Source organism: Agelaius tricolor, unplaced genomic scaffold (assembly GCF_023055355.1).
Source record: "Agelaius tricolor isolate 1412-34295 unplaced genomic scaffold, bAgeTri1.0.p SCAF_57, whole genome shotgun sequence".
NCBI lineage: Eukaryota > Metazoa > Chordata > Aves > Passeriformes > Icteridae > Agelaius > Agelaius tricolor.
The window spans coordinates 2,192,237-2,214,097 of record NW_027269317.1 but is presented as its reverse complement, the minus strand read 5'-3'; the positions used below and the strand labels follow the sequence as shown (position 1 = coordinate 2,214,097).

Genomic DNA, 21,861 nt, shown 5'->3' with positions numbered 1-21,861 from the left:
TGTTAAGCATGAACCCCCATCAAGTTCTAGGAACAAAAGCTCTTTTATGGGATCAGTGCTTTTTGCTTTGGACATAAAGGCTTCCGCTCTTTAAGGAACAGCATGAGTCCATTATTTTGCAGCAGTATTTTTATCCTACTTAACAGTGCATGTTTCAGATCATGCTTGAGATGTCAGTGCAGCTGCCTTTGGTGGTGTGTCTGTGTGTGAGGTGAAGTGACACGGCTGCGGCTGTGACTCGGTTCCCTGTGTCAGACACCCGGGGCACTCACGGGCTCTGCAGCTTGAGGGGGTGTGGGAAGGAAAGCCAGTGCTTGTGTTACTGCTGAAGGGGCTGCCCCAGAGTGGTCAGGAGCTCCCTGCATTTTGCCAGGGCTTCACACTTCATGCCATGGAGGTCTCTGAAATTTTCCTGTATGGAGCAAGCTGCAGCACTTAACTAATTTCCCCAATACTCTCATTATTTTCTGATGCTGAAACACACTCGAGAGCAATGGTGCATTCCTGCCCTTGGGCATTAGTGGGGACTTCTCTTGCCACCTCAAGCTCTCAGATTTGAGCAGGTGGTAGTTTACACTCAAGATTACAATTACAACTTTTTGCAAATTAATGTTGTGTTTTGGGTTGGGGTTTCTTTTTGCCAGTTCACAGCAACTAAGTGTTCTCATTTTATGAGGACTATCTTTATAACAAATGGCCTTTTCTTTCTTTCCTTATATGACAGCCTCTTCAATCTCAGTTGTGCTCCCCTCTGCCCACAAAAAAACTTAATGCAAAATTTTCTGTTTAGATCCCCAACAGATACATAATCATGGGAGTTGCCACCATCTACAAGTTTATGTCTTCTGCAATGGTGCAGTTAATTGTTATAGACAGATTGGATATTTTCTACAGGTCAAGAGAAGGTATTTGAATCTATTCTCCTAGTGGGTGTCTCTAAAGGAGAACATTGTCTCCTTGAACTGAGACTTTGCAATGAAATTTTTTTTCCTAGCATTTAATTGCCAAATTAAGCTATGCTGGATTTTCCTACATCAATTATTTCCAGTCACATTTAAATGGGAAAAGAACTTTTTGTTCGGTCACTGGCTCAGTTGAGTTTCTGTTGTTACTTGTATATTTTGGATGTGTGTGTGTAATATTCTCAAATTTGTGTACATCTAGAAACCTTTACCAAAGGTCATTCCTATGTTTCTCAAAATCCACTGTGTATTTTTTATTTCACAGGGATTTATCTCCTCCACTGAAAAAACATTTTAATTCTAGCTTGGAAAACTCACTGCACAAATCAAAATCAATTCCAGCTTCTGTAATAGTTGGCCAGTGTAGGCATAAAATGGCATATGAAGTGGGAGAATACTGACTAAAGAAAACTAATGATGTTATCCCCTTGTAAAATACTCTGATGTGTTTTTCAAAGTGGGGCGATATTGGCTGGGGTGAAAATAAAGTTTCAAAATATTTTTTCTCTCACTTTTCCTTATTTCCTGCTTAAAAAGAAAAACATTAAGGAAGCTGAGAAAAAAGGATGATTTTCAAGGAAAATACTGTCTTCTTATTTCAAAACAGTATATTTCTTCCAGAGCCTGAGAATTACATGTTTTAGAAACATATTACACTTCCCAGAGTTTTTGACCAACACTGACAATATGTTTTCGTTGCCTTGTTTGGCAGATGAACTAAAAATGTCTTCCTCAAAGTGCTCTGATGCAAAGAGCAGTGTGAGGAACCAAGCCAGGAGTCACTTGCTTCTCTTTTCCAAAATACGTAGGGGTTTGATGGTTTTTTTCTTCTTTTTTTCCTTCTTTTTCTTCTGAACAGAGGGTTGAAGTGGGCTAGCCCCACTTCTGTTGTTAGCAAAGGTTTCTAGATTATTTCTCTGCATTTCCATCCTGCCGAGTATGACCTTACTGATCTTCTATGGAACTGTGAGTAGGGATTCTCTCCTGTCACTATTTCCCTTATTTTTAAGGTATTCATATCAATTGAAACCATTGTACAGGATTCAATGTTGATTATGGAAAAATGCTGTATGAGCAGGGTGAATACATTTTTTGTTTTGGCCAAAGGTCTTTGTTTTCCTTCTCTAAAAAGGGCACTTTCAAATACAATACATCCTCCCATGCAGATACATTTTATTTGACAGTTCCTCCCTCACCTGTTCATAGCAGAATTCACCCTCTGCTTCTCACTTATTTGGGTTGCAGAGATGAAGGTAGGGGCTGTGTCATTCTATCTATGGCTGAGTGATGGGTTAAGAGGGGTTATTCTTTCTGCTTTGACTGTTTTGGATATAAAGGAGATGATTCACTTTGAATTGGCTTCCCCTTGAGACAAAGTAGAGAAAGAGCAAGAGCTGTAACGTCTTCCTGCTGCCCCAGGAGCTGGTGAGGCATGCAAGAGTGAGAAGGTCTGTTTCAAGACCAGGTAATAAATTCAGTATTACAAGACTGGATGCATTAGGGGATCACTTGAACAATTCATTCCTTGCTCTTTTCCTGGGGTGATGCACAGACTTGTATTCTCCTTAGTCATGGTGGATTTCAGCTCAGTTCATCTCCAAGTCAAATAATAAAAATGTGACAGCTTGCAAAAGTCTTTAGCATCCAAATCACTTTTTTGAGAATAAATCCTGCTGATGTCTCCTCAAGAAAAAAAGATTTGAAGCAGATTAAATGTCCTGGGAAATTTTTGCAAAATACTGTTTGATCTTCCAACCAATTCTCCAAAGACTTCTGAGATAGATTGGGGCTATTAGAAAACTTGTGTGTTTGTGCCAAAGACTGTTTTTCCTCCCTCAGAACTGTTGCCGTCATTTCACAGTGAGCAGGAAACTTGCAGCTTGTAGGATTTAGATATCACTTATTTTCAGGTGAAAGAATTTTGTATATTCTTTTTGGTGTTTTTTGGATTCATGCTGCTACAGAAGCTCGCATATTTTTACCAAAGGTATTGTTGCGATCAAAGCTCTTATTTGGCCTTCAAATGGAGCAGGAAGATGTTATCCAGGCATTTAAAAGTAAAAACTATTTCTAAGTGTACATATGTGTATAAATAGTATTATTTTTCCTCTGAAAGTACATGGATTTACAATCAATATTTATTATTCTGTTCTTGAACTTTGTGTACATACACATAATTCACGTTATCATTAATTCCAATCGGGAGCCCTGCCCGGGCAGGAGGGCGTGCGGCCGCAGGGCTGGCAGCGCCCGTGCCGGGCAGCTGTGCCGCCCGGGGCCGACACGGGCTCTGTCTTGCCAGGGCTGGCCGGAGTGCTCGTCACGGGGCAGAAGGAGGAGCTCCAGGTCATCAGCGAGGGTGAGTCAGGGCAGCCGCGGGGCAGCGAGCATCGCCGGGGGCAGCTGCACATGCCGGCCCCGCAGCTACAATCCGTGCCCGGGCTGCGGAGGGCTCTGCTCCCTGTGCGGGCGAGGGGCGGCGGGGGCACAGCCCGCAGAGCTGCCAGCGAAACGTGGGCGATCCGTGACCAACACCTTCCGGCCGAAGCCCTGGCAAGAGCCGGCTGGGATGGCCCTGGCAGGAGGCTTCCCTTGGATTCCCTCCATCTGGCCTCTGACCGTGGCTCTGTTCCTCTCTCTTCCAGCTCTTCAAGCCCTGAGAGAAGATGACAGCCCATCCTGCATCAGCGTACTCATTCAGCTGACCTTCCAAAGAAGATCTGCAGGACTTCTTGCGTCTGCTGGATCAGATGTACCGGCATCCCTCGGCCATCTCCAGCCCCCGTTGCAGATGGGAGCAGCTGCAGAGCAGGATGCACCAGCTGCAGCTCCAGGCACAGCTCTAGCTGCTCAGAGCTGAGCCTGTGGGAAGCTCCAGGAGCTCCTGCCATCTCTCTCCCTGTTGGCAGCTCCCTCCCTCCAGCTCTCAGACCCTGCCCATCCGCTTCTTTTGTCTCCCAGCTCACCCCTTTGCTTCGCTTTCCCTTAATAAAGAGTTTGGATTTTTCCAAAACCTTTTCCAAAACCATAAGAGTGTGTTGGTGTTCCCTGGGAAATGCAGGCATTTGGAGAAATGCCTTTGGAAGAGAGGGGCTTGCTTCTCAAGCAAAGTGCTTCCCCAGGAGCCCCCAGTGAGGTAGTGAGCCATCTCCCTTTGGCTCCCTGCGCTCCTTTCCGTCCTTGAGGCCCCTGGCACTTGGCGGAGGGGCGTGGCAAGGGAGAAGACTGTGAGAGCAGCTTTGGCATCTGCCTGGGCCTGCGGAGACCCCGCCAAGCAGCAGCGGCAGGGCGTGTTCCCTGCCTTTGAGCCCAGCACAGAGCAGGATCATCTCTGTCCAGCCGAGAGCCCCAAATCTCTCTCAGAGAGCTGTGAATTCCAAGGCCTTTATGCACACATTAATGCCATCTTCCCTCTCTGGTGTGTTTTAAATCTTGGCAAGAGGCGTTTGCCTCTTGCTTGCTGGAAGCTGCTCTGCTCCAGGGCCGGCACCGAACTGGGCTGTGCGGGCCGGGCAGCGTGGAGAGTCCTTCCCCAAGCACTTGGCCGGGCTTGGTGTGTCCGGGCTTGCGTCAGACACTCGGGGCAAGGGATTCCGTCCAACCGGGGCAACCTTGGGTGGGGAGGGGCTGGCCCTGGGGCACATGGCAGCGTGTCCAAGGGCCCTTTGTGACACGGTGCAGCAGGGTCACTGAGTGGAACGGGACATCTGAGCAGCCCTTTGTGACACGCGCTGACATAGGTGCTGGCGGCGCCGTGGCCACGCCACAGTGCTCGGTGCACGCGACGGGACAGGACGGGACAGAGCAGTGCTGTGAGGAGCCCCCGCACAGCCGCCTCATTCCTTGCTGACCCGGAGCTTTTCCGAGGCGTTCCTCCTGCGGCCGGTGCCCTCGTGGCCAGGCCTTTGGGCTTGGTGACCTCCATCGTTCCTGAGGAGTCTCCTGTCATTGTGGCAGGAGCCCTCGAGAACAGAGTGCAGGACTTGCTGTCCTGTAATCTTCCTGAGGCTCCTCTGTCGCAGGTACCTGCAAGGCAGGACTGTGGCACTCGCTGACTCGCACCCTTGACGGGGCATCTGTGTCCAAGGTGCCCTCGAGGTCAGGCAGCGGGATGGCAGGCAGACTGCTCGGCCTGTTCAAGGGGCTTCGGGACAAGAAAAGCAAAGGCCCTGCAGCTGCCCCAGCACAGCAGCCTGCAGAGCTGGAGCAGTTGCAGCCGCTGCAGTACGGTGAGTGGCAGAGCTGGGCCGCAGGGCTGGTGCCTGCAGCCAGCCTGGCTCCATCCCGTCCCATCCCATCCCATCCCATCCCATCCCATCCCATCCCATCCCATCCCATCCCATCCCATCCCATCCCATCCCTGTGGACATATCCATGGATAGGACAGAAGCTGGGCTGGAGCACCTGGCAGCCACGCTCCATCCCCCGGGGCATCCCAAGGCTCTCCCTGCCTGGGCAGCGCAGGGCTGGGCTGTGTTCTCCGGCCTCTCCCGCAGCCCCTCAGCTCTGGCTGTGCTCGCTCTTTGCCAGATGCAGCCCAGGACCGGACACAAGAACAGGAAGCCGCCCGTGGCCGCTTGGGCAGAACGGTGCAGGTACCTGCGGCCATCCCCACCTGGGCTGGGCCTGCTGGCACTGCTCAGCCAAGCACCAGGCTTGGAGCGCTCCATGGATTCTCCCTCTCTTGCTGCCCTTCTCCTGCCGACCCTCTGTGAATTCATCACGTGCCTTTTCCAGGTAGAGACCGCCGGTGTGGGCACGGGCGTCTTGGCCAACCTTCCGTTCCTTGATGCTGAGATCGATGCTGCCATGCTGGATTTGCTTGTGGAGAAGGGTGTCTCCAATCCAGTGCAAGTAAGCAGCCTGGGGCAAGGGCTCGATGGCCCCAGCAGGGGTGTGGTGCCTCGAGCCGGCTCTGCCGGGCTCCCTCGGCCTTTGAGGCCCGGCCCAATGCGGTTGGAAGGGAAGCACTTCTCAGGGGGAGTTGCTGCTCTGGCAGCTCTCCAAGTCTCCCCGTGCCCTCTGCAGGTGCCCGCCATGGTGAGGTCCATCCACCAGTGGCTCACGGCCAATGAGGCTGCTGGGCACAGGCTGGACAAAGCCCTTCTGGAGCTGACCGAGGAATACCCCTCTGACGTGCTGATCACCCTCTTGCGCTGGGCCCCATCGTGTGACAGGTAGGGCAGCCCCACATGCCTTGAAGGCTTTGGGTTCACCGGCCCATCACCCTGTAGAGCCTGTCCCTGCTGACTGCCAGACAGGCGGGCAGTTCCAGGATCCTCTGGCTCCTCTGTTTTCCAGGGCTGCCATGTCAGCTCCTGAGCCTGGTGCCACGCTCCCTCCCTGCCCCTCGGGGCCTGTACCCACGTGGGCTGGCTGGCCGCTGCCGGCCAGGGGCAGTGGGCAGAGGCAGGGCTGAGGGCCAGCGCGGGGTCCTGCAGCTGCCCAGGCCACGGTGCTGTGGCCGAGCCCGCCCTGACACAGAGCTCTGACCCCACAGAGCTGCCGCCACCATGTGGGGAACCATCATGTCCTCGAGCAGGACTGCGGAGCCGGCGCTGCGGCTACTCCTCAATGTGCTGAGCGCCTGGCCAGTGCACAGCGTGTACACCTCCGATGGGGACAACGCAGGAGTCTTTGCCCTGGCTGTGAGTTTCTGGTGCCGGCCTTTGCCGGCCCCCAGGCCGCCTCTCCAGCAGCCAGCTCTCTGTCCTCCCCCCAACTGCATCCCCCTGCCTCAGGCACTGGGCTGAATCCTGCCTTAGGGGCAGGGTTCAGGGGCACCAGGCCGTCTGCTCCCCCTGTGTCTCCCCCGGCCTCTCCCTGGCATGCTCAGGCCCTGCCACGTGGATGTCTTGGCACTGAGCCTTGTCTCTGGCTGTTTTATTTCTTGCAGGCAACCATAGCCCTGTGGAGAGTCTTCAATCTGGCCTGGCGCTCGCCTGTGGTGCTGGAGTATTTCTCCAATCTCTTTCTGCGTCTGCTCTTCCAAGCTTACATCAGCACGCAGGATATGCCAGAAGAGGTTGAGACCTTCTGGCAGGGATGCCAGGAGCAACACGGCCTCTCCGCCAACCCCAACAGGTGCTCCATGCCAGTCCTCCCAGTCTCCCCATCCCTCCCACGCCCCCCAGGCAGGAGCCGGGGCTCCCAGCTTCACCTGGGCTTTGCTCTGCACACAGCTTTGCGCTGCAGACCCTGAAGGCCCTGCTCTGCCAAATGCGCTATGAGCACGTGGTGCTGTCCATGGAACGCAAGCGTGCCTGGGACACGCTGCTCTGTGCCGACACCCACCACTGTGCAGTGCGTCTGCTGGCCAGGTGAGACCTTGTTCTCCCCACCGCCCCTCTCCTTTGTGCCTGCAACGCCCCACACAGTCCCCGTGCTCATGGGCAGCCGGGCCTTGTCACCAAGGGAGGCATGAGCAGACTGGAAAAGGCCGGCACAGGAGGCTGCCTGGGAACAGCCGCCTCCCAAAGTGCCCTCGGGATGCTCGGGAGCAGACCAGAGCTCTGCCAGTCAGCCCTGGGAGAGGTTTGCCCGCCCGGCCCAGGAGCAATGGTGCCTTTTTCTCCCTGCCAGGGAGATGCGCCGTGTCTCCATCATCTGGTGTTGCGGCATGGCATCCTGCCTCTTTGACCTGCTCAGCCAAGGCATTTCAGACTGGGAGCTGCCCGCCCTGGCCTTCCTGGTGGAGGTGAGCCCCATGGCCAGCGCTGCCTGGCTGAGCTGCCTCCCAGCCCTCTGCCCTCTCGTAGCCGCAGCTGCCTGGGACGCTGCCCGTGCCCTATGCTGCTGCCTTGGCTCGGCCCTTCTGAGCTCCTGCCAGCTGGGCACCTCTGTGCCTGCTCTGTGCCTGCTCTGTGCCTTTCAGGTCCTGGATTGCCTGGACTTGAGCGAATGCGGTAAAAAAGTCCTGGAGATCTTGACAAGGCACCTACAGAGCGAGTCCAGGCAGATGCGTGGCGTGGCGCTGCGAGGCCTCGTGGTGCTCACCTCGATGGTGAGAAGGAGGCAGCAGCTGAAGCTGTGCTGGCAGCGTGGGGCTGGGGCAAGCAGCCCCTTGGGCTTAGCTGGGCTTTGGCAGCTGTGGCAGCTGCTCCCAGCTCTCCAGGGTCGCTGTTCAGCTGCCTGAGTGCTTTGGGACAGGCCTTGGGCCTCTGAGCCCTGCAGCAGCAGCAGCAGCAGCAGCGTGGGGTTGCCCGGCCTTGTTTTGCACACAGGATCCAAGCATGTATAGCCTGACTGAAAGCCTTGGGAAGCTACTGTGGGATAGGGACGAAGACATCGTGGAGAAGACCCTCATTGTGCTCAGCCTCCTGCTGCTGCAGAAAGACCTGGCAATAGCCAGCCCCATCGCCCTGCAGCTGGCTGAGGCGCTCTGGCACCTCTTTGACAATGTGAGGCTCCGTGCCCCCAGCCACGGGCACTTGGGTGCTGCCTTGGGCCTGGGCACGGGGAGGCCCGGAGCAGCTGATGTGGAGGGCTTTGGCTTCCTTTTCAACAGGACAACAGCCTTGTGCAGCTGCTCTCCATTCGCCTCTTCCAAGACGTGATTGCCTTGGTAGTGGCAAAGGGAGAAAAGGCCCTGAAGAAGCACGTGAGCCAGAGCCTGCTCCCACTCTTCTTCCACTGCCACGATGAGAACGGGCGTGTGGCACAGGTGAGGACTCCTGGGTGTCCCCATGGAAGGAGCTCAGCTGTCTCCCCAGCCCCTGGCACCTGACGGGCTCCAGCCTCCTCCCGGCCCTGGCACAGAGATGCGGGTCCGGTGCCCTGGGCTGCGGTGCCATCTCTGGGTCTCTGCTGCTCTGCAGGCCTCTCGGGAAACGCTGCTTTCTGCAGTAAGCTTCCTGAAGAGGAAGGATCTCAAGCAGCTGCTGCAGACGCATCAGATGTGGAGATTTGCCGAGTGCTTGGTAAGGACAGCCTGGAATGCCCAGCCCAATCCCTGGAGAAGCCGCCTGCCCCCGGCGCCCAGTCTGTGGGGCTGGCAGCTGTGGCCCCTGCCCAGTGCCGCAGGCAGGGGCACCAGCCTGCGCCCCACACGCCGCTCCCTTGCCTGGGCCGTGCGGGCTCTTCTCCAGGCTCCTGTGGCCCCAAGGCCGGTGCCGATGGAGGCCCGAGCCAGCCGGGCTCTGCTGCGGGGCGGCACCGCGGCTCGCCGGGCCCTCCGCCCCGTGCCGAGCCCGGCGCCTGCGGCTGCTGGCCAGGCCTCAGGGCTCTGTGGGCAGGGGGAGCAGTGGCGGCCGTAGGCAGCGCCCGGCCCAGGGGCAGGGCCCGCATCAACCCTTTCCCTCCGTGCCCCGCCGCTCTCTGCAGCTGGCAGAGGACAGGAGCCGAGCGGCCGAGCAGCTGCGCCTGGCCCTGCCCTACGTGCGGAGCGCACAGGAGCCCCTGCGAGAGGCGGCCGTCAGGTTCATGGGTGAGCGCCAAGGCCGGCTCCCTCCCCGGCCCGGCCCGCCGCAGCTCGGCCCCAGCCCCGCCTGCTGGCCCAGCAGCAGGATCCGGGCGCGGGCATGTGCAGCCCCGGCCGGGCTCGGCATTGCTGCTGCCGCCCTCTGGCAGCCGTGGCCTGGGGCGGCAGCGTGCGCCAGGGGCCCGGGCTGAGCTCTGCCGGGCCAGCAGGGCGTGTGGCCTCGGGGCTGGCAGCGCCCCTGGGCGGCAGCTGTGGCTCTGAAGGCAGGACACGCTCTGTGTTCCCCAGGGATGGCCGGGCGCTTCCTGACAGGGCAGCAGCCTCACTTCCGCATCATCTGCAGGGGTGAGTGCGGCCCGCGGGCTCTCGCCGGGGGCTGCCGCTGGCACCTGCGTTCCCTGGCCCGCCCGCCCACGGCTCCGCTCCCTGCGCGCCCCAAGGTGCCCACAGCACAGACACCTTGCAGCCGCCTGGGGGACATTCCTGGCCAGCAGCTGCCAGCTCGTCCTTCTTGCCTCCTGCTTCCTCCAGGCCGTGCCAGGAGCTGCGTGCTATGCACGAGCCTGGAGGCTCTCCCCAGCTGCCCGCAGATCCAGCCTCTGACTGGGCCTCTGTTTCTCTCTCTGCAGCCCTTCAGGACATGACGGATGACACCAGCCCTGCCATCTCATGCCTGGCGCTTCAAGCTCTGTACATCCTTTTAGCTCTACAGAGCGTTCCCGGCTCCCGACTCCAGAAGATGCGAGACCAACTGCGCCGCCTCTGGCACTCGCGGCCTTTGCTGTGTGGCCGTGGCTGAGTGTCCTGCTGCGGCGCTGTGCAGAACTGCTCCGGGAGGCTGCGTCTGCTGGGGCCACCTGAGCCTGCGGGGAACACCTCTCCTCTGCTAGCACTTCCTTTCCCTTCACCCCCTAGAGGAACATTAAATTGCTGTTGTTGGATAGCCGGCTGTCCAGGAGCTTTCTCTTGGTGCAGAGTGTCTTCAGGCCAAAGGGGAAGAGGGGGAAAAGGCTGCTTGGTCTGCGCAATTTGCCCAAGCGTGCGGTGTGGAAGGGAAAGTGTGGAAGAATGGCTGGAGGAAAAGGGCCATGGATCCCTGGAAATGTTGTACAAGCAAGCCCCATGATAACTGAGCATACATGGTAACTTAGCAGCTTGGCATAAGTGGGCCGCACTTAGCATAACCAGGCCGCACGCCATGATAGGAAGGTGCTGTGTCCTGCCTGCTGACAAGGTCGAACGGGCAAGGACAGCAACGAGAATAGAAACCATAAAGTATGCATAACCACAAAGTAGGAGGAATATGTAAATGTAATCTCTTCCTTTAAACCAAGAAACTCATGACATGTATGAGCAATTAAACCAATAAACTAACGACAAGTATGCATAATTACTGGAAAACAATATAAAAGTACCAGTGTACTCAAGATAAACCGAAGCTTGCTTTACCAATCATATTGATTGATTGCTTGTCTTCCCTCACCGCCATCAGGAGGGGGCTGTGGGATGCTGAGAGGGACGGGAGGGGCTTTGGTGGCTCCTGGCCAGGACAAAAAGGGATCGGGGGGAGGTTTCCGGGGGTCCTGGCTGGGCTGGGGGCCACAGGGAGGGCGACGTGACCTTTCTCAGCTGGCCAACTGTCCACAAAGCTCTCCACATTTCCCCCATTTTTCTGTTGTACAAGCATGGTCTGATTAAATGCAGCAGATACCATCTTTTGCACCATGTTCTGTAGCCATATGCAAAAACACAGCAAAATTAATACTACTAACAAAGCTATAATGCTCACTATAATGCTGACCTTAACAATAGAGCGTAACCATGATCCCAGGCCTAAAGATTTGAGCCATCCATCAATACCAAAGCCTGATTCTACCTGTAGGTTTCCAGTTAACCGCTCCAGTGTGGAGAGCTTTGTGGACAGCTGGCCAGCTGAGAAAGGTCACGTCAACATAATAGCGTTGGTTAAGTTAGAAGGAGGCAAGTCTAGGATTCAGCAGTCAGTGTCCAACCACTGACAAGGACATTGTGCCCTTGGTGCAACAACTGGATAGAGGAGAGGAACTCTTGCCAAAAATATGAGGATAGTTTCAGCAGTATAACCACAAGAATGTAGAAGTAGTAACAAAATAACCATAAGAATATAGAAGTAGGCGTGGTTGACTGAGAAGTAATTAACCAATAATGAGCTCAGCTTTGCAATATGTATAAGCCACATTAACACCAATATAAATATGTGTGAACTATTATAAAGTTGGAGACTTGCTGATCACGCATATTGAGTGCCGCATTTCTTCCGCTGATCCAACAAATTCCTGGTTTTGTGTCACCAATGCAATCACCTGTAAAGCCTGAAAATATGAGCTCTCATTCAAGGGCTTCCAGGAACACTTAAACCTACAGCAATTCTCCTTCAGAAAACCACAGTAGCTATGTCTCCTATAGAAAGACCAGATAAACCTCTCAGGAACCAGAACGACCCTTTTGTTCCCCTTTATGACTTGCTGAGAAAAAGAATAAAATGGGATTGGACTTCTTTTCAGGAGGAAACATTGCAATTACTGATTTTTGAAGTGACAGCACACCAAGCACTGGACCCTGTCCATCCCACAGATCCCTTTCAGCTGGAATACGGATTTGCCTCCTCACAGCTTTCCGTTCATATACGGCAGCGGGGTCCTGAGGGTCTCACAAAGCCTGTTGGTTTTTATTCCCGTGGTTTCAGAGATACTGAAAAAAGGTACACTGCCTGGGAAGGGGGGGTGTTTGTGGTTGGCTTGGGAAAAGGTAAATGTAAATGATCACAAATTGATAATTGATGCACTTGGTGCTACACAAAACAACGTTTCTTTGGCTCTCAGCTGTATCCAGGCACAATTGTGGATGCAGTCAGTTGCTGCCTCAGTTATAAGAGAAGGTGAAGAAGGCACTTTTCCCACTGAAATTCGGAAAATAATTTGGGACAGTGCCACTGACTTTGAAAGAGAATTCCAATCCTGGTGGAACCTGGTGAATTTTACCTATGAGCCCATTGCAAATACAGCCACAGCTTTTGTGTTAACCATACACAATGCCTCAGAGCATTTGATTTTCCCTGTTATAGCATTAGAACTGAATTACAGCAGAGCTGTTCTCTATCCCATAGAGAATGGGTCCGTCAAATTGGTGAGAAATGGCAAACTGTTAATTTGGAATCTTGTATTGTCCAAGAACAACAAGGGCTCATCTGTGAAATCAATGCAATCACAGCTCAAGACATTTGTTCAGACACAGAGCAAAATATCTGTCATTTTGAAATTCATCCTAACAAGACTTCTGAAACAGTCCTTATATACATAGGCAATAGATGTGCATGCTTAGAACTGCTTGTGATTTTGTATTTGTAGAAAACGTGGTAGGAGATACTAAAAATCTTTCAAATTTCTGTGCTTGTAACTTTACCAAAATTGCAGGGTGGGATTTCTCTTATGAAGCTCCAGTCACCTCTCACTACCCATTGCAATCCAACTACACACTGATTCACAAACTGATGTCTACTCCTATTGGGATGGATCTCACTTTGGTAAGACAACTGCTGCTCCATTGAGACTTAGTTGAAATCCTTGAGAAGATTGAGAAAAACGCACAGAAAGCCCTGGTGACTGTTCATCACAATGTGAGACAGATACCCCGTGTCATGGAAAGGGTGGAGAAAGATGCCGAGCACAGGGGGTGGGATACTCTTTTAGGTGGTCTCCTACTGCCACGGGTGTCCTGAGCAGTCTGTGTCATCCCATTGTTATCCTTTTGATACCAAATCTGTTTGGTTTTATTTTATCAGCAGTCCCATTCGTTATGAATTGGAGCATGAAACAGCTGACAAGATTGACGTCTATAGTTAATGCACACAACTTGGCTGATGTCCCGTGCACTGTGAACATCCCCAAGACTTTGACACAAGGCAATTATGAATGAAGCAAATGTGTTTTGGAATAATCCTTAATTTCCATTTATGATTTTGTGAAAATTATTTTCCACTTTTAGTGAATTATTTTAGACAATCATTTTTAAGTTAATGCTTGTATTATGATTTGTTTATTGCTTTTTGCTTTTAATTATTTGTGATTTGTTTTGACCATTGGGGAATTGTTATAAAAATAATACTATTTTAATTAATTAACCACTTGTAAATTGTTATGAAAATAATACTGTTATAATCAATATTAATTATGTTTGTTTATTGTCTCCCTTTTTCCCCTCTTTTTCCTATCCTTTCTTTTCCTCCTTTCTCTCTCTCTCTCTCTTTTCTCTCTCTCTCTCTGTCATACTGTCTCTACATTTCCAAGTACACTACCAATGTACAGCAAGTCATAAAGACCCATCAGTGACACTCCAGAGTTCTGCTGATGAAGATCCCTCAAGACAATCGTGAGTCACGGGGTCGTGTCAGAGTCTGTCTGAATTTTCCCTCATCTCCCTCACGATCGTCATTGGGGACCAGTGAAGAGAAGACCCCCCTGTCTTAAATCTCTGGCTCCAAAGGAGAAAGTCATGTGCCAGAGACCTGAGAGCGTTGCCAAGCCATTGTTTGCACAGGTGTTGTTTGCTGTGTGCTACACTGAGCCCAATGAGAAGAAGAAGGAAGCACCGTGCCCTTTGTGCAACAACAGCCTTGGGAGCTGTCCCACCTCTCGGCCTGGCTGGACTTCTCCTGAGTTCTGGGTGGTCCCCCCACAGAAGACCCTCACCTGTTTTACAACCACCGTGACAGACAGACTGAGATGTAAGGAGCCTCTCCATCAAGGAGTGAGACACGAAACCCCCATGTGAAAAGGCCCCTCTGCTCCTTCCAAGGACTGGCACTGAAACCCCCAGCCCGGGGCAGGTGTGTGGGGGAGGCAAGCTGACCAAAGCGAGATGTTTGCCTGCAGGTTGTGACCGCTGGACCAAGAACACAATGGCTCTCGTTCACTGCTGAGAACATGGACTACCTGTTACATCTACTCCTTATTGTATCTGTTTCCCCCCTCCCCGGCAATTTCCAATAGAGTTATCATAATAAAAACCTCTGAGTTAGCCAGAGACTTGGAGATCTCCCCAGACGTAACAGGCGGATCCTCGACTGGACTGGACCAAAGGACTTCCTCTCTACGTTTGGTAGCTCTATCCCCCTCTTTCTCTCTCTCTCTCTTTTGTCTCTCTCTTCCTCTATCTTTTTCTCTCCCTTAATCCCTCTATCGCATTTTGCTGTGGTCATTCAATAAAGGCGCATTTGTTTCGATTATCATTGCAAACCCCCTTGTACCGTGTTCTTTTTGCACCCTGAGATCAAATCCACGAACCATCACGAAACCCGTCTGTGAGGACGGATAATGACACCCTCCGAGGACCCCTCCCCAAATTCCCCCCCAAAGCCCCCACAGCACCCCCAGACCCCACTAAAACCCACTCAAGTTCCCCCCAGATCCTCCCCAAATGCCCCCTAAACGTCCTCAAGACTCCTCCCCAAATTCCCCTCACGACCCCTCCAGGACCCCTCACCTGTTCCTGCGCCTCCTCAGCAGCTCCCGGAGCCCCCCGTCCTCTCCCAGCGCCTCCCCCGCTCTCTCCAGCGCCTCCCGCAGGACCCGCCCGAGCCCGGGGCGGCTCCCGGGGGTCCCTGAGGGGGTCCCGGGGGACGGCGGTGGGGGGGGGGGCTCCCGCTCCATGCCCGGGCCCGGGGTCAGGGGGCGCCGCTTCGGGCTCGGCTCTGATTGGCGGGAGCGGGCGCTGGGAGGGCGGGAGTTGCTGAGAGGAGACGCCCGGTGATTGGTTGGTTTCGTAGAGGGCGGGGTGATTGACAGGAGAGGGCTGGGGGAGGCGGGCTTTGGCGAGGGGAGTCGCACGATGATTGGTTGGTTTAGCTCAAAAGAGGCGGGAGTTGCTAAAGGAGAGACCTGCGGTGATTGGTTGGTTCAGCATGTGAGAGGAAGTTGTGTCTGAGGGGAGTCGTGCAGTGATTGGTTGGATCGGGCGCACGGGGAGGCCGGTGTTCCTGAGAGGAGACTCGTGGTGATTGGTTGGTTTGGGGCGGGATGCGCCGTGATTCGTTAATTAGGGAGATAAAGCGCGGTGATTGGATGGTTTGGGGCAGGGCGCGCCGCTATTGGCTGGGAAAAGTCCGATATTTTTCAGGGAACATTTCCAGTTTTTTGGAAAAAAAGAATCAGATTTTTATGCAAAAATTCCCATATTTTTTCAGGAGAAACATTCCCGGATTTTTTGACCCCACATGACCCCAAATAACCCAAAAAACCCCAAAGCACTCGAAATAAACCCCAAATAACCCCCAAAAAACCCCAAACAATACCCAAAAGTCCCTCAAATAATCCCAAACAAATCCAAGTAACCCCAAAAAAACAAAAAAACCACCCAAATTAAACCCATAAAACCCCAAATGATTTCAATTACACTTAAAAAAATGCCATATACACCAAAAAATGCCATATACACCAAGATAAAAAAAGAATCTGAATAATTGCAAATAAGCCAAAACAAACCCAAATACTTCAAAATAACTCCGAATCAACAGAAATGACCCAAGTAAAACCCAAATAAACCCCAAGAAACCCCAGTTCCTCCCGTCCCTACTCCAAAACAGATCCCGACCAATCAGAACGCGCAGCACTGATGACGATCCACTCGCTGGGCAGAAACTCAGAGCACTGGCCCCGCTCAGCGATTTTCAGCCAATCAGCGCCCGGCTCGACTCTGACTCATCAGTTGCCAGGCACAGACCAAGGCCTCTCACTGCGGTAAACACTCACAGACCGCGCGGGGTAATTTCCAGCCAATCAGAGCGTGTCTCGCTGATGACTCATCAATTGCCAGGAGCGCAATTTGGGGAGGGGGGAAGGTGACCCTGGGGATGGGCTGGGGAACCCAAATTAATGCAAAACGGGGTCGGGACCCCAAAAAGGAGCAGGAGGGGCCTGGAGCCCCCAAAACCAAACATGGGGGAGGGGACTGGGGGAATGATCTGAAAGGGGGGGGAGGGAGGGTGGAGTAAAGACAGGGATGGGACCCCAGAATTGAGCTGGGAGGAGGATGGGACCCCCAAATCGCGGTGGGAGGGGGATGGAATACCCCAAATTAAGCTGGGAGGGGTATGGGATCCCAAAACTGAGCTGGGAGGGGGATGGGACACCCCAAATTCAGCTGGGAGAAGGGTGGGACCTCCAAAAGGGATGAAGGCAATTTTGTTCCTGGAATATGTAAATGAGTTTATGGATATGCATTAGGGTCTATGAATATGCAACAGGCTGATGACATGGGAGACCAGGACCATCGAGCAAAGATTGTTATGGCCACCAAGATGCCCCAGTTATTTTTGGGGACAGCTCTTAATTAATCTGGTTTTAATTCCATCAGCCTGTTGCATATTCTTAGAGCCTTATGCATATCCATTACCTAATTTACATATTTCAGGAACTATTTTACATGGCCCATCCTTGGGGGTGTCTCCCCGTTTCAGGAGCCTCCACTGAAATGGAAAATGTAAACCCGCTCCCTTTAGAAAAAAAAAATATTATTATTATTATTATTATTATTATTATTATTATTATTATTAAGAATAAACAACTATAAAAATTCGAATTAATTTTGAAATTAAGGGGCTCTCAGGCAACGATATGGGAGTAGAAATACAGTTCTTTATTAGGAAAAATTGAAAATACAAATGCAGTAGTACAAACAAAAAAAATGAGTGAGAGAGTCAGAATCCTCTGGGAATCCAGTGGACAATGAGGCTGATCCTTTGGGAATCCAGAGGGAAAAGGGCTGATCCTCTGGGAATCCAGGGGGAAAAGGGCTGATCCTTTGGGAATCCATTTCTTATCCCCCAACGACAGGGCAAAGGCAGGGCCATGGAGTTTTTATAGGGTATCCCAAGGGTGGAGTTGGGGTTTGGGTCAGGGGAGGAGCTCTTAGCTAAACAAGAAGGGTGAGATCAAATTCCTGCCTCTTAGTAACAGCAGCACTCCACACAGAATGTGTCCACAAATCCTGAATTCCCTCTAAAACAACTGAGAAATTATGGAACTTCAGATATATTCAATCAATTTCCTTCATTTAACCCAGTTTGGGGGTGTTTTTAAAGGATGAAGGTGAAGCAGAGGAAAATTAAGGCCAAACCAAAAGGAGAAGCAGCCAGGTGTGCTCCCAACATGGATCACAGGGAATGTGACTGACCAGCGCTGTGCCCAAAGTGCCTCCTCCAGTGGGGGATGGAGCTGGAGCAGCGCACGAAGCTCTGCCCGCACTCGGGGCACTCGCAGGGCTTCCCTTACTGGTGCCTCCGTTGGTGTTGGGTCAAGTGAGAGCTCCTGGAGAAGCTCTTCCCACACTGGGGACACTCGTAGGGCCTCTCCCCTGTGTGGATGCACCGGTGATTGACAAGGGTGGAGTTGCGTGTGAATCCCTTCCCGCACTCAGGGCACTGGAAGGGCCTCTCCTCTCTGTGAATCCAATAGTGCTGGAGGAGATAGGACCTGGTCTGAAACCTCTTCCTGCATTTATCACACTCGTAGGGCCGTTCCCCAGTATGGATGCGCTGATGAGTGATGAGGTTGGAGTTGTACTTGAATCCCTTCCCACACTCAGGGCATTGGAAGGGCCTCTCCTCTGTGTGACTCTGATAGTGCCGGAGGAGATGGGAGCTGGTCTGAAACCCCTTCTGACACTTGGAACACTCATAGGGCCTCTCCCCAGTGTGGATCCTCTGGTGCTTGATCAGGTTGGAGCTGCGGCTGAAGCACATCCCACACTCGGAACACTTGTACAGCCTTTCTCCAGTGTGGACCCTCTGGTGCATGATCAGGCTGGAGCTGCACCTAAAGCTCTTCCCACACTCCCCACACTCGTAGGGCCTCTCCCCAGTGTGGGTCCTCTGGTGCTTGATCAGGCTGGAGCTCAGGCTGAAGCTCTTCCCACACTCCCCACACTCGTAGGGCCGTTCCCCAGTGTGGATCCTCTGGTGCACAATCAGGTCGCAGTTCCACCCGAAGCTCTTCCCACACTCCAAGCACGTGTGGGGCTTCTCCCCATCATGGAGCTGCTCATGGAGCACCAGCTCCGAGCTCTGGCTCCATCTCCGGCTGCCTTCCCGGCCCAGGCTGGCTCTTTCCCCCTCCCATCCCCGCCATCTGCGTTTGCAGCCCCTCCTCGTGCGGCAGCTCCGGGGCTTTTCCTCCCCGTTGGCTTCCTGCGCCGTGGAGCCGCTCAAAACGGCCTCTGCCACCAGGTTCTGCCGCGGGCATTTGTCCTCCCTGCTCTCCATGCTCAGCTCCTGCTCTGGGGGAGGAAGGACAAGGACAGGATGGGAGTTGCCTCCGTGCTACAGGCAAGGGCAAGGAGATCCCCCCAGGGCTGAGCTGCAGCCGGGGGCCCTGCTGGGCTGGGAGATGGAGCAGCACAGAGGGGAAAGGGGCACTCATCGCCAGCTCGGGGCAGTGCACAAATCACAAACAGGACTGGACTGCTAGGAACGTGTCCTGAGCTGTTTTATTTCCCAGCACCAGTCTCATTACTTGGTTATGACAATGGGAAGATGCCAGTAGCTCACATCATAGGTAGCAGACAAAGAACTTCATGTTCAAACTTACTTTAAAAGGTTTTTGACCAATCACGCAAAGCAAAGGCATACTGACAGTAGTTCTATCCAAGCACTATAAGCACATTGACGGTTAAAACAATGCTCCCTTATTTCAAATACAATACCTGCTTGTGAGCCTTAAAACACAATGCACAGAGCTCCATTATTAAGCTTGGAACTTCCTAATATCCTGCTAGATATACTTTTCTGCAGGTTAGGGAGTTATTCTAGATAAGTGTTAATGCACAGACCATTGTTCTATTGCTCCCTACTTTCTAATTCTTATATAATTTTTCTTCTAACCAATCTTATGGCTGCAGCAAAGCTCTAATCAGTTCTACTGTCTCTGAGGCTTGTCTTTTGCAGCTTTCCCAAAACCCTCTGATTTTAAGCATTCCAGAGACACTGACTTCCTCCTCACCTGCCTCAGTGTCCCAGGGCATCTTCCTCTTCCTCGCAGCCTCCCAGGAGCTGGCAATGGGAAATCCTAATGTGGGGAAAACAAGGGATGAGCACATTGAGTTTGAAGGTCCCTCTGCCCGACTCCATCTCTACAAGTCACCGGCCATCTGGGCTCCCGAAAAACCTCCCAAACACCAAGATTCAGCCCTGAAAAAGCCTCCCAGGAGTTCCCCGTCCCTGGTCCCTCCCCTCTGGTGTTCGGGGGTTCCCCCCTGTCCCAGCTGCTGGGGTCACGCTTGGATTGGGGGTCCCCCTTCTCCTCGGTGCCTGCCCTGCCCAGGCTGCTGGCAGTCCCAGCAATGCCAAAAGCTCCCCCCACTTTACTCTCCCCATTCCGGGATGCCGGGGCTCTTTGGGCTCCCGGGCTCCCTTCTCCCCTCATTCTCTGCTCTGGGCTGCAGCGGCTCCAAGGAGTCCCCCCTGCCCCTCTCCAGGCTCTTGAGGCTCCCGCCAATGGCGGCGCTCCCCCCTCTCTGGGCTCCCCACTTTGGGCTCCTGGGGCACACAGGGCTCTGCTCCTCCAGGCTGCCTCTGCCGGCAGCCACCACCGCCACCCCCGATGTCCCCCCAAGGGGCCTTTTCCGCTCAGCCTTGGACTTCTTCATTCTCCAAACATCCCCCCAAAAACCCAACCCAGGGACCCCCCGGGATATCCGGGCTGAGCTCCCCCTCCCCGCTCACCGGAGCCATGGCGGGGGGGGCGATGATCCCACAGGTGGGGGCTGCGAATTCAGGCAGGGATCGACGGCCTGGCTCCCTCAGCTCAGCCTCGATCTGCCTTTATGCCTCGTCTTCCTTTTCCTCCCGCTCGTCCTCCTCCATTCCCCCTCCCTCTTCCTCCTCCTCTGTCTTATCTCCCCCTCCTTCTCCTCTTCCATCCCTGCCCTTCCCTGCCTCCTCCTCCTCCCCCAGCAGCAGCCACACCCTCGGTGCCCGTTCCCGCAGCCCTCGCAGCCCGCGGCAGGAGCGGCGATGGAGCCGGGACAGGTCGGGATGGGCAGCGCGGGGCTCTCGGCTGCTCCCAGCCGCTGCGGGCGGGGGGAACCCGGCCCGGGCCAAAGGAGAGGCAAACTGGCCAAACTGGGGCCTGCACATCCAAACTGGGCCTTGCTGGGGACCCTGCCTGGCCACTGCCAGCCCTTGGGGCTCCTCCCGGCACATCCGCCAGGGGGGAACGCACACAGGGCTGGGGGATCCCAGCAGTGGCAGCACTGCCAGGGACTGGGCTGCACTGGGATCGTACTGGGAGTGACTGGGACTGTACTGGGCTTGTACTGACATCATACTGGGATCATACTGGGATCATGATGGGACTGTACTGGGTTTGTATTGATATCATACTGGGATCATACTGGAATCATGATGGGACTGTACTGGGTTTGTATTGATATCATACTGGGATCATCCTGGGATCATACTGGGAGTGACTGGGACTTCACTGGCTTTGTATTGACATCCTATTGGCATCATACTGGGATTGTACTGAGTTTGTACTGACTCCATCCTGTGATCATACTGGGATCATGCTGAGATCACACTGGGAGTGAGTAGGAGCCTGGGGGGGCAATTGAGACCATGTCAGGGGTAAATGGGATATACTGGGATGAACTGGGATGGTGCTGAGGATGGCTAGGATCATACTGGCAGTGAGTGCCACTACACTGAGGCTGACTGGGAGTGCTTATCAGCAAATGGGATCATACTGGAAGGAACTGGAAAGATGCTGGAGGGAACTGGGGTACACTGGGATATACTGGGAGTGACTGGAAGGAAAGTGAGGGTGAAAGAGAGCAACTGGAACCATGTAGAGCAAAACTGGTTTATTCTGGCAGAGACTGGGAGCACACTGGGCTCATCTTTGTATCATACTGGGAGTGACTGGACTAATACTGGGAGTGACTGAGTGTCACAGTGAGCACACCCTGCACAGCATCCCCCATACTGGGCCTGACTGGGAGCCACTGGGAGCAAATGGCATCATACTGGGACTCACTGAGTTGATTGAGGAAGCAACTGGAACCATGCTGGCGGCAGCTGGGACCATGCTGGGAGAGATTGGAAGTAAGTGGGATTATACTTGTGAAAAACGCATGTATTTTATGATTGGCTTTTTGCAAATATGAAAATGAATATTATATGTCTTGTGTTAGAAAGTAATGCTGTATTAATTCTCTTAAGTAGTGGGTTAAATATAGTTTTAGGTTATTAAAAACATGTTAAAATAGAAACTATGCTTGGTAAGAGACTTTTTTTAAAGAAAGGACTTGCAGCAAGATAGCAGCCACAGGACACCTAAATCTTTCAAAGAAAAAGAATTTATAGCTCTCTTATCAGAAGAAATGAACTTCTCTCGCCTTGAAGGCGCTGTAGGATTCAGAGGAAGAAGGTGGCACTGACCAAACAGAATC

General features: G+C 53.2%; 1 protein-coding gene across 2 annotated transcripts in view; it reads right to left on the bottom strand.

Moving 5' to 3' along the window:
* The window catches only part of LOC139604945 (zinc finger protein 436-like), a 135,889-nt gene that overhangs the window by 3,113 nt on the left and 110,915 nt on the right, over positions 1-21,861 (bottom strand). Inside the window, exons 1-2 of one of the 2 annotated variants that reach the window (XR_011684173.1) lie at positions 20,135-20,256; positions 19,413-19,478 (exon numbers count right to left, since the gene is read on the bottom strand). Coding sequence is in view for 1 of the 2 variants with exons in the window: in XM_071456289.1 (XP_071312390.1) it covers positions 17,684-18,685; positions 19,413-19,478 (1,068 nt within the window). In the remaining variant the exon portion in view is untranslated. Of the gene's footprint in view, positions 1-17,031; positions 18,686-19,412; positions 19,479-20,134; positions 20,257-21,861 lie in introns of those variants that run through there. The other variant, XM_071456289.1, reaches the window with a different exon arrangement.